The following is a 12,685-nucleotide window of genomic DNA, read 5'->3' as shown; positions in this document are numbered from 1 at the left end:
ACTGTCTGAGCCTGAGTTTGCTCATCACGTAATGGTTTCCACTTGGTGTGATCACTCACACTGGATGTAGAGATGAAATGAGATTATGCCTGTGAAGGGCTGACTGTGGCGTCAAGTGTGGTAAGTGCTCTAAAAATATATTTGGGTTTGGTCTGTTTGGTTGCTTCTATGTGGGGGTTTTACAAAGAAGGTTTGGCTCTAAAATGTGAATTCTGCTGCTCAGACATCTTGAATTTGTTCTGTACCTCTAATTATCTCTGCCTTATGTGTCTGCTGCTGCTTGGTGTTAATTTTCTCTCCTCAGTTAGCTTGATTAGTCTATTCTGTTAACATTTATTGAGCACCTATGTGCCAGGTGCTGAGAAGGCAGAGATGAGAGACAGTCCCTGACCCAAGGACACACAAGTCAGTGATAGAGAAAAACAGGAAAAGATCAGAATAACATGCAGCATGACAACTGCAAAGACTGGTAGACCACAGTGGGTATGGGGAACACCAAGGATACCTAGCACAGCCTGAGCCAGGTTTTGAAGGATGGATAGGAGTTTCCTAGATAAAGGAGAGTAGGAGGCAGCATGGTATGGTTAGGCCATGACATTCAGAGGTAGCAGCATAAGTCAAGCTCTGGAAGCTGGAAAGGCTTGAGTCTGTTCAGAAAAATAACTCGGTTCATGCTTGCGGAGTGAGGGAAAAATAAAAATGGACTGAAGAGCAAGGCTCAAATTGTGCCCCAGGCTACAGAGTTCACAGGACAAGGGGACATGGGAGTGTTCATTCTGGAGAACACCTTTGAATATAACGTGAGTTCCAATCTACATCTGAGTGAGTTCATTCCAGTAGAAAGGGGGAGGGTAGGAGGTTAGAAAGCAGAGAGCAAGCATGCATGTGCGACATCACAGAGGGTGGATAAGTCCATTTCACAGTGCTGTGAAGAAATACCCAAGACTGGGTAATTTATAAAGAAAAGAGGTTTAAGGACTCACAGTTCCCCTTGGCTGAGGAGGCCTCACAATCATAGTGGAAGGCGACAGAGGAGCAAAGGCACATCTTACGTGATGGCAGGCAAGACAGCATGTGCAGGGGAACTGCTCTTTTTAAAACCATCAGATCTCCTGAAACTTACTATCACAAGAACAGCACAGGAAAACCCACCCCCCTGATTCTATTGCCTCCCACCAGGTCCCTTCAACAACATGTAGGGATTATAGGAGCTATAATTCAAGATGAGATTTGGGTGGAGGCACAGCCAAACCATATCAGCAGGAGATGCTGGCTGTCCAAATAGAGCCCCCTCAGAATCACTGTATCTGGATGTGCCAGGGATTCAAAATTCGATTTTGTTGGGGCATGTGGATAAAATTAAAGGGCTGTCTCACATCAAACTCATCTGACATAAACACCCAGGACTGTGTTATACATGGAGTTAAACCCTATATATGGTAGGGGTTAAACATCTTTAGTGACCAGCACTGGTATCTACTATCCAAAGCAAGCCCTTGTATTTCTGAGGTTGTTGAAGGTGGAAGTCTAGGTGGGCCCAGAACCAGAACTTGGAGGGATAGAGAGGCGTCCAGGGAAAGAAGGGCCTAAAGAACTTTGTCCTCAGCATGACAAAGGACACCTTCTAGGAGCCAAGGCGTTCCTGTTTGCCCAACAATGGCAAACAAATCCCAGCCACCAGTTCTAGCTTCTCACTGCACACTCATCGGGCCCTTCTATAATGGCATTCCTTCTCAGCCAGTGCAGAGTCTGGTGAAGTCAGGGTTTACTTGCAGTACAGGCTCAGAAGTGTACTGTGGCTTCCAGAGTGAAATCCAACCTTAGCCCTCAAATGTCTCTCATTCTCCTTGGACACCCGATGGCTGTGACTGTGCCTGGGGGCTAACTGTCTCCAGAGATGGCCAGACTTCTCCATTACCTGACGATATTTCCTCTAAGTTCACTTTCAGATGCAATCTTTTTTTTTTTATTTTTATTTTTTTGACAAAGTTTCGCTCTTGCTGCATAGGCTAAGTCCAATAGTGCAATCTCACCTCCGCCTCCCAGGTTCAAACAATTCTCCTGCCTCAGCCCCCCGAGTAGCTGGGTTACAGGCTCCTGCCACCATGCCTGACTAATTTTTGTAATTTTAGTAGAGGTTGGGTTTCACCATGTTGGCCAGGCTGGTCTTGAACTGACCTCAGGTGATATGCCCACCTCAGCCTCCCAAAATGCTGGGATTACAGGCGTGAGCCACCATGCCCAGCCTCAGCTGCAATCCTACTTAACTCACAGTGCTTGGGCTTCTTATTTTTTTGTCCTCAGGTATCAGGTTAAACCAGAAAAGAGATGATTAGGACTTGAATGAAGCCAGATAATGGAATGGGAATGGATTTGGGTACATCTACGTGGTGAATTGATGGTCTTTGACTTGGGAGATGAGGAAAAGAGAGGTGTTTAAGGTAATTCTCAGGTTGGAGTTGGGTCAGAACCTGGCTGTTCCCTGAGGGTAGGCACTGGGTCCTCCCTGCTTGGGTTTTCCATAAAGAGGCAGCACTACTGCTTGGCTCTTGAATTCAGCTGATACCTGCTGCACCAGACACTGTGCTAGGGATGGAACAGTGAACGGGACAGAAAGGCAGTGCCTGACCTCAAGAGGTTATATTCTAGTGGAGCATACAGAGAAAATAATTTTAAAACCATAAAATTGATGATACTAGCTGTGTTGTTTTTAAAAAAACTAACAAAGCAGAAAGGGGCAGAGTAAAGGGAAGCTCTACTTGCAGTAAGGTGACCAGGATGAGGAAGCTGCTCATGCAAAGAAGAGGGAGGAGTGGGCAGAGGAGTCAGCAAGTGCTAGGGCCTCAAGCAGGAGAGGGACTGGTATGGTCCAGAAAGGCCAAGACCAACATGACTGGAGCCTGGGAGCAGTGGAAGAGTGACAAGCAGGCAGGGCCTTGAAGGCCACTTCAGAAGACTGGGTTTTACTCTAAGCGTAAAAGACACCTCTAAAGAGTTTTGTTTTGTTTTTTGTGTTGTTTTTGTCTTGAGACAGGCTTTCGCTTTCGCTCTCTCAGATTGGAGTGCAGTGGTACAATCAGCTCACTGCAGCCTCAGCCTGCTGGGCTCAAGAGATCCTTCCACATCAGCCTCCCAAGTAACTGGGACTGCGGGTGCACATCATGACACCTAGATAAATTCAGGGTTTTTTTTTTTTTTGGAGAGACGAGGTTTTGCCATGTTGCCCAGGCTGGTGTCAAATTCCTAGGCTCAAGCAATCCACCCACCTTGTCCTCCCAAAGTTCCGGGATTACAGGTGTGAGCCACCACACCCAGCCCCTCTAAAGAGTTTTAATTTAGTTTAATTGGAGTGATATGACATGATTCTAAGAGTCTAAGAAGCCCACTCTGGAAGCAAGATGTAGAATGCATTGGAGAGGGAGGAACAGATCAGAGAGTTGGAAGGGTATTGCAATGGGACAGGAGAGCATGAAGGTGACTTTCACCAGGGTGATGTCAAGAGCAGTAGAGAGAAGTAGATGGATTTGAGATACATTGTGGGGGTAGAATTGACTAGACTCAGTGACACATGAGATGTGGGAGATGACAGAAAGTGAGAGATCAAGATGACCCCTTGGTTTCTGGATAGACATTGGGGTTGTTTACTGAGATGAAGAGGATCAAGGGGCAGTGGGGAAAGGGGAGATCTGAGGGGGAATCATCTAGATTTTCTTTTCTTTTCTTTTTATTTATTTATTATTTATTTGATGGAGTTTCACTCTTGTTGCCCAGGCTGCAGTACAATGGCACAATCTCAGCTCACTGCAGTCTCCACCTCCCAAGTTCAAGTGATTCTTCTGCCTCGGCCTCCTGAGTAGCTGGGATTACAGGTGCTGGCCACCACGCCTGGCAAATTTTTTGTACTTTTAGTAGAGGCAGGGTTTCACCATGTTGGCCAGACTGGTCTCGAACTACTGACCTCAGGTGATCCACCCCTCCTCGGCCTCCCAAAGTGCTGTGATTATGGGCAGGAGCCACTGGGCCCAGTCAAGATTATCTAGATTTTCATTTCGGGACATGTTAAGTTTGAGATGTCTGAGAAACAGCCAAGTGAAAACCTCAAAGAGAGGGTGAGTATGCATGTCTGGAGCTGAGCAGAAAGTTCTGAGATAGACATTTAAATGTGAAAGTCATTAGCACATACAATGGCATTTAAATCTATGTAGATAGATCAGACCACTTAGTGATTAAAAGAAAGAAGCACCAAGACCCAATCCTGAAAAACTTTAACATTTAGAGGTCAGATAAGAAAAAAAAAAAATCTGGTGCAGCAGGGAATAATGAGAAAGAATGGTCAATGAAGTAGGGGGAAGTGCAGAGAGAGTGTCTCGGACAACATGGAAGCTGAGAGAAAAGTACATGCGTGACAAATGCAACCAGCAGGTCAAGATGAGCGCAGAGAAGCATCTGTCGGGCTTGGTAATGCGGTGGTCTTTGCCTTGTTTTTAAGAGCAGTATCACTGGGGTACTAGGGACTGAAAATCATTTCTCATTCCTTTATTGCTAGGAGCAAGTTATGCTGTCATCCATCCTAAACTTGAAAGTCAAATAAATGTGGGAAGAGTTTCCAAGGGAATCTTGCATCTTGCCATTACACCAGCAGAGTTTAATTTCCCAGGAGCCCAGTCTTGCCCACCTCCTCCCCATGCCTGCAGCTTTAGCTGCCAGGATGCCAATATCATTAACTCCAAACAAACCATTAATTGTACCCTTGGACCCAAATTATAACCTTTTTTAAAATGCCACTTGTCTTTGCCTTTTCTTTAACACGATGATGGTCAAATCTCTCATCCACAACCACCAGCTCATTTATTTTAATAACTACATCCACAATGAAAACAGGAGTAGTATTATAGAAAGGGATAAAGTCCTTATCACCATAATACAAATGACTGTGGACAGGAAAACAAAGAAAAAATTTTTATACATATATATCAAGCCACTAGATGGAAGTCTTCATTCAACTGCCTGTGCATTCAGAAAAGTAAAGCAGGATCAGTGCCAGACTGCACAAGCCCGTCAAATTCATTCGACATTCATTGAACAACTGCTTTGTACAAAGACAAATAATAGTGATGATAATGGCTACCAGTCATGCAATACTTACTCTGTGCCAGGCAGTCTGCTGAGTCTTACGGAGATTGAGTCTCACATACCTTGGCTCATTTAATTCTCCCAGGAAGAAGGGAATATTACTATCTTCATTTTATGGGGGAGGAAACCAAATCTTAGAGTTACTTACTCTAAGCAACTGGCCCATGCTGGTGAATGGAGGAGCCAGGTTCCAGAATAAGAAAACACTGTCATTGTCTACAAAGTGTGTATACTAAAGGTGGTAAGAGAGGGATAATGTGCCATAAGGGTGGGCTGGGACTCAGATGCCGGAACCAGCCAAGGAGGGAGGAAGAGAATCAGCAAAGGCCCCACCATGCTCTCTACAGCTCAGGCTGAAACCAAGGGGTCACCCCTGATTGTTTTCCCTCAATCTCCCCACAACTACTTCACCAAGAACCGACTGTTCCATCCCCCAAATGCATCTTAAACCAGTCTGCCTTTCTTCCTACCCTATGATCATATCATTCATCAAGGCCACCATCATTAATAAGATGGGCTCCCTGGACCACTGCAAGAGCCTCTGGGCTGGTCCTTTGGCATCCTCTCCGCCTCCTACAATCCTCCCTTTCCACAGTAGTCAGAGGGTCCATTTAGTGCACAGATCACCTCTGTACCCTGCTCAAGCCCTTTCAAAGGCTTCCCAGTAAATCTCAACTCCTTTCCAGTGTGTCCAAGGCCTTCCCTCCATGATCTGGCCTTTTTAACCTCATCTCCTACAATAGCTGCTGGTTTCTCAACAAGCAGGACAGAGCCTGGCATAAACAGTAATTAGGTGCTGAAGAAAGGAAGGCAAGAATGAATGAGTGAATAAATAGAAAAGCTTTGAGGGGGAGCCATGTTTGAAATTAGCATTAAAGTGGAGCAGGATTTCTTAGACAGTGAGGGCTAGGGGGTGGGAGGTAGTGAAAGAAATTGTACTCAATGGAGGCAGCAGGTGCAAAGGCACAGAGGGATTCCAGGTGCAGCAGGGACACAGCCTGAGCAGGCCAGGGGACAGGGTCATGTGAAGCCTGGCTTCTCAAGGTTGAGTATGCGTTGTAAGCCCCTGGAAAGCTTGCTGAGACACAAATTGTGGGAACCCACCTCCAGAGATTTCGATAGGTCCATCTGAAACAGGGGCTGAAATTGTGCATTTCTTACAAGTTCCCAGGTGACACTACTGCGGCTGGTCCAGGGCCCACACTTTGAGAACCACTGGTACAAAGTACACTCAGTCCTTCACATCCATGGGTTCCACATCCATGGATTCAACCAACTGTGGGTCAAGATATTTGAAAAAAAAAATAGATGACTGCATTTACACTGAACATGTGGGTTTTTAATTGCCTTTATTTTCTAAACAACACAGTAAATAACTATGTACATAGCATTTCCATTGTATTGGGTATCATAAGTAATCTTAACATGATTTAAAGTACGTGAAAGGATGTGTGTAGATTCTATGCAAATACTACATCATTTTACATATGGGACTTGAGCATCTGTGGTGGACTGGAACCAAGCTCCCACAGATACCAAGGGACAACTGTACGTGTATATATGCTTTAATTTTGGAGGGTGGGGATTGTTACTTTAAACAAGGGATATAAATCACTGTTTTTAGACATTATTAGTCCTTTAATACTTAAATGTGAATGAGCTGCAAGTTCTTTATCAACCAGAAGGAGAACTCCAGGTACCAGAGGTGAGAGACAGGAGTAAGATAAGAACTGGGAAAGGGAGAGACCTAGTTTGCCTGCTTCCCGGCGTGCCCCAGGGCCAGGCTGGAACAGAAAAGATTAGCTTTGCTAGTGGGAAATTCAATGAAAATGGCTGGGTGTAGTGGCTCACACCTGTAATCCCAGCACTCTGGGAGGCCAAGGTGGGTGGATCAGTTGAGGTCAGGAGTTCGAGACCAGCCTGGCCAACATGGTGAATCCCCGTTTCTACTAAAAATACAAAAATTAGCCGGGTGCAGTGGCACATGCCTGTAATCCCAGCTACTCAGGAGACACACAAGAATCACTTGAATCCCAGATGCGGAGTTTGCAATGAGCAGATACTGTACCACTGCACTCCATCCTGGGCCACAAAGCAAGACTCTGTCTCAAAAAAAAAAAAAAAAAAATTCAATGAAATGGAACAAAATAAGACAGTCACACTGAAGCAAGGGGAGAGCTCAATTATTTCCTTCTCTCATAGCTGGGACTTGGCTCCACCCTGGGGGTTCCCCCTATCAAAGCCTTCAGCCCACCATGAATATATATATATATACACACATACATACACACATACATACTTACATACATACATACATACATACATACATACATACATATAAAGGAGTTTCTCAGGTTGAAGAGAGGATACCCCCGCAATCCCTACCTGTGGCAGATCTTAAGAGGCTTGGGGAATCAAGTTTGAAAAACCACTCTTCAATGCTCCGTGAAACTCCTAAACTGTATGCACAATATCTATGTTCACGTGTATGTTTTGGGGGAGATGAAACTCTAGAGCCACACTGCCCAATACAGTGGCCACTAGCCACACGTTATGGCTATTTAAATTTAAGTTAATATAAATAAAATGAAGTTTTCAGTCTCTCAGTCACCCTTACCACCTTGGGTATTCAGTAGCCACATGTGGCCCCCATGCTGGACAGTGCAGACACAGAGCATTTCCATCATCACAGGAAGCTCTGCTGGACAGCACTCATCTAGAGCTTTTGCCAGTTTCCCAAAGGCATCCATGGCCAGAAATTTTAAGAGCTGCTAGTCAAAGCCAGTGAAACTTCACCTAGGGAGCCAGACTCTGCCCTGGAGAGATGAAAGCTCATCACTATGACAGAGGCTGTGAACAAATCTGCCTTTGAATAGTCTTTTTGTTCCAAAAATCCCACTCTAAAAACTCTTAGAAGATATCCAGATTTTGTGACTTATTATTTATATCCCCTCCTGACCATTGTCCCGAAGAGAGGGACAGCTTAATTCCATAAATATTTGCTATAAAAAGGTTCTCCGAGTTCCCCCAGAGCGTCTGTGCCTAACACAAGTCATAGTGGTAAGTAACCTTGACGCTCCCAGTGACCTTGTCTCCTTTGGTGTGTGTGATGGCTCTAGGTGGGCGAGGCAGTCTTGGAAAATGCCCGGCTCATGCTGCAGACAGAAACTATCCAGGCGGGAGCAGATGACTTTAAAGAGAGGTAATGCTTTACAGCAGAGGGGACAGCCCCTTCACACCCCTACACTCCTGGGCAGTGTGGATAATGCTGTTCTGGAGCCTGCATCATTCACTTCCTACCCCAGGGGAGGCTGGGCAGGATAACAGAGCCATGATTATCCAGCTCATGTCCCTCCTTGTAGACACAAACTAGGCTTTAAGGGCTCAAAGATTTTGCCCAGTGTCAGTTGGTTTAGAGCAGGGGTTTTCAAACTCTGGAATGCATCAGAATCACCCAGCGGCCATATAGAAAACACAGACTGCTGTGCACCACCCTGTTGGATTTCTGATTCTATAGGTCTGGAGTAGGGCCCCAAATTTATATTCCCAACAAGTTCCCAGGGATGTTGGATCATGCTGGTCCTGGGATTCAAATACTTTGAGAACTACTAGTTCAGAGGAATGATTCTCAATCCTGGCTGCATATCAGAATTACCTGGGTACTTAAAAATGTCAGTGCAGGCCAGGCATGATGGCTCACGCCTGTAATTCCAGCACTTTAGGAGGCTGAGGCAGGTGGATCACAAGGTCAGGACTTTAAGACCAGCCTGGGCAAGATGGTGAAACCCCATCTCTACTAAAAATACAAAAATTAGCCAAGCATGGTGGCGGGTGCCTGTAATCTCAGCTGCTCAGGAGGCTGAGGCAGAGAATTGTTTGAACCCAGGAGGCGGAGTTGCAGTGAGCTGAGATTGCGCCACTGTACTCCAGCCTGGCAATAGAGCGAGACTTCATCAAAAAAAAAAAAAAAAATGTCTATGCGCACAAGCCATATAGACTAATTAAATCAGAGTCCCCGTGGCGGAGTCCAGGCTTCAGTAGTTTTAAAGCTCATCAGGTGACTTAATGTGCACTCGGGCTTGAGAACCATGCTCAGCTACACCTCCTACTCTGTCCCTGAAGGCATCTGGGTTTGCAGCCAGTGTCCTGGAGATGCGTACCTTTCACTTTTAACATGGGCACTGTGGAGACAGAAACCACATTTCTTATTTTGGGATCCCCAGCCTGATGCTTAGCAGGTTGTCAGTAAAGTTTGTTAAAGGATCCTTGGTTGAAAAGGAAGACAATTCAGGATAGCGATGAAGATGCCACATCCCCTAACCTGGATCTGAACTCCTAAGTTTTCCCTGGAGCTCTGTGTTTCAACACTCCCATGAGGCTGGTAGCCCATGAAGCCAGGTTATCAGAAGTTGGCTACAATTGCCTTCATTCTAATCAATCAGTGTGTGACAATTGCACTAACAGTGCCCCCAAAGCTATTGAAACAGTGACTTTTGCCATTCATTGTCTAACTATCACATAATTGGCCTATTGGTAACATTTATAATCTGATTCTTTTTCTTTTGGACTACCCAGTTATACTGATTAAGTTCGTTTATCTGCAGATATGAAAATGAGCTGCCATTTCGAAAGGCGGCCGAAGAGGAAATTAACTCCCTGTATAAAGTCATTGATGAAGCTAATTTGACAAAAATGGATCTGGAGAGTCAAATAGAAAGTCTGAAAGAAGAACTTGGCTCTCTGTCAAGAAACTATGAAGAGGTAGGTGGGGGCTGGGGTTGCTGGGTTGGCCACAAGACCAGAGGTGCACACCTATCTGCCTGTGCTTCTGGACAAGGCTATGGTAGCTCCTCTCTGACTCTCCACAGTGCGTGCCCAGGATTGCAGGGAACATACCTGTAAAATACTCTCAGATCATTGTAGTGGGTCCGGATGCCCCAGCAGTCTCAAACTCAAATAACTTTGGGAACCAGTGTGGTACAGAAACAGGGGAAGGCAGCTGGCCTTGGCACTAGCAAATGGGAAAACTTGGGTTAAATTAGAGGGAGCAACCCCTCCTCGATGCATTCTATGTCAGGTTTTGTTTTTTTTTTTTTTTTCAACACTGTATTATACAAACAAAATAACGCCGAGGGTATATCCAAGCTGTGGTTTACGTCTACTCATTAACAAAATTAGGTCAGATCATTGAGTGACAGAACTGGAGGGGACCTCCAACAGTTATAGGGTCTAGTTCCCTGTAAGACTTCAGTGATTCTAAACCACCTCACACATATACTGTCTGATTTGAGATTTAGGCTGCTTCAAGTTGAGTCAAAACAATGCTCACATTGCGAAGTTCTTTCTTGGGTCCAACTTAAGCTAACTAGCAACTGTAAACCCATTTCTTCTTGTTCTTACCTCAGTGATTTAAGACTGCTCTCCAACAGTAACCCTTTAGAGATGCCAAAGTTATCCTTAACTTTCAGCCTTGTCTGACTTTGTGATTAAATTCACTTTGCTGTTGTTGCTTACTTTGTTTTCATTTTTTTAATATATTTATTTTGATTTCTGCTTTGGGCTGGGGCTTGTGGAGACCAACCTAATAAATGCATCCTTGGCGCCAGGCATGGTGGCTCATGCCTGTAATCCCAGCACTATGAGAGGCCAAGGAGTTCAAGACCAGCCTGGGCAACATGGTGAAACCCCATCTCCACTAAAAATATAAAAACTAGCTGGGTGTGGTGGCATGTGCCTGGAGTCTCAGCTGCTCAGGAGGCTGAGGTGGGAAGACTGCTTGAGCCCAAGAGGTAGAGGTTTCAGTGAGCCGAGATCATGCCACTGCACACCAGCCTGGGCGACAAAGTGAGACCCTGTCTCAAAAATTAAAAAAAAGAGAGAGAGAGAGAAAAAGGAAGGAAGGCAAGCAGGCAAGCATCCTTGGGAAAAGAGAAATTGAGAAATTTTACTTATGCTAGGAAGAAGATCAGGAAGTTTCCCAGTATCTGTGAAGCCTGTGTCTGGCAGTTGCAGAATAAGAAAAGAATTGCACACCGAGCTGGTCTTCTGCTGGCTAGAATTCTATGCCATTTATTTCCCCCTGTAACTCACCTAAGATGTGTATTGTCCTTTTCAGGATGTGAAGGTGCTGCACAAACAATTGGCAGGGTGTGAGCTGGAACAAGTGGATGTTCCCATTGGCACTGGTCTGGACGACATCCTTGAGACGATCAGAATTCAGTGGGAGAGAGATGTTGAAAAGAACCGGGTGGAGGCAGGAGCCCTGCTCCAAGCTAAGGTGAGAGGCAGGACCAGCATCCTCCACTCTGCCCTATGCAGGAGGCCAAGCTGAGCTGAAAACCAGTCAACATGCAGATGAAGAAATACAATGGTTTAGTAACAAGTTAAACCACATTAGACATAGAAGAAATGAAAATTAAAATAATAGCTTTTTTGTTACTTATCTAAAACTAGAAAATGTTTAACATGGTCATAATGCTGGCAAGTATGTGGAGAAGTAGGTTCTCTACTGTATTGAGAAGCACAAACTAGTGCACTGCCTTTGAAAAGTTAGTAATATGTACTAGAGTGTTAAAATGCCTCTAGCTACCAGCTGAATAAACTAAATACAATCCTAAAAGAATAATTGAAAAAACAAATCATCTATGTCCAAATAAACTCACTGAAGCATTATACGAGTGAAAAAACATACACGTTTACTAATAGAAGAAAGTCTAAGCCACAACCTAACTATGTGCAGTAAGATATGAGGCAGTTATTAGAATTAATGTTTATGAAGCGTTTACAAAATAGGAACATGCTCATGATATAAGGTAAAATGAGAAGAAAATGAGAGTACAGAATGGTATATGCCAGAGCCCAAAAAATGTTTTCTGTAAAGGACCAGACAGTAAATATTTCAGTCTTCATGGACCAGACGGTCTCTGTTGCAATTCCTCAACTCTGCCACTGTGGTGTGAAAACAGCTGTAGCCAATAGGTAGCAAATGAGCATAGCTGTGTTCCAATAAAACTTTATTTATAAAAATAAAAGGCGAGCTGGATTTGGCCTGTGGGCTGCAGTTTGCCAGTTCCTGGTGTATACAGTAGGGTAAAGTATTCAAACAAAGAAATGAGGCATTGAGAAAAACATTTTTAAAAGAAAAGACCAAAATGGGATTAGCAGTCATTGCCTTTAAGTGATGGACTAGTCTGATGCTTTGGTATGTTTTCTTTTTTTGTTTTTGAGTATTTCTCAAGTTTTTGTTAAATAGTATAAATTATATTCATGGAGAAAACAACTTGTATTAAACCTCATAAATAATATGGGAATTAACCAGAAAATAAGATGCATGGCATTTGTTCTTCCCTTCTCCATCTTCCACCGGTTTCTGACTTTGTAATTTTGATACAGAGGATGAAAATTGAAGAGAAAGAAAAATGTGAAAAAGTAGAGAAAATTAGGTAGATATCCGAGCAAAGGCAAAAAGGCTGTTTCTGAGCTCTTGGTTACCATTCAGTGGTTCCTGAGCCTGGCTACGCAGCAGAATTATTTCAGAGCATTTTCAAAAATC

General features: G+C 44.3%; 1 protein-coding gene across 1 annotated transcript in view; it reads left to right on the top strand.

The window, feature by feature from the left end:
* Positions 1-12,685, top strand: part of BFSP2 (beaded filament structural protein 2) — a 63,999-nt gene that overhangs the window by 28,828 nt on the left and 22,486 nt on the right. The window contains exons 2-4 of the mRNA XM_002759604.6: positions 8,253-8,335; positions 9,738-9,894; positions 11,249-11,410. Coding sequence (XP_002759650.2) covers positions 8,253-8,335; positions 9,738-9,894; positions 11,249-11,410 — 402 coding nt within the window. The remainder of the gene's footprint in view (positions 1-8,252; positions 8,336-9,737; positions 9,895-11,248; positions 11,411-12,685) is intronic.

Source organism: Callithrix jacchus, chromosome 17 (genome assembly GCF_049354715.1).
Source record: "Callithrix jacchus isolate 240 chromosome 17, calJac240_pri, whole genome shotgun sequence".
Lineage (NCBI taxonomy): Eukaryota > Metazoa > Chordata > Mammalia > Primates > Cebidae > Callithrix > Callithrix jacchus.
The sequence above is the reverse complement of the archived record's forward strand: the minus strand, read 5'-3'. Positions and strand labels throughout refer to the sequence as shown.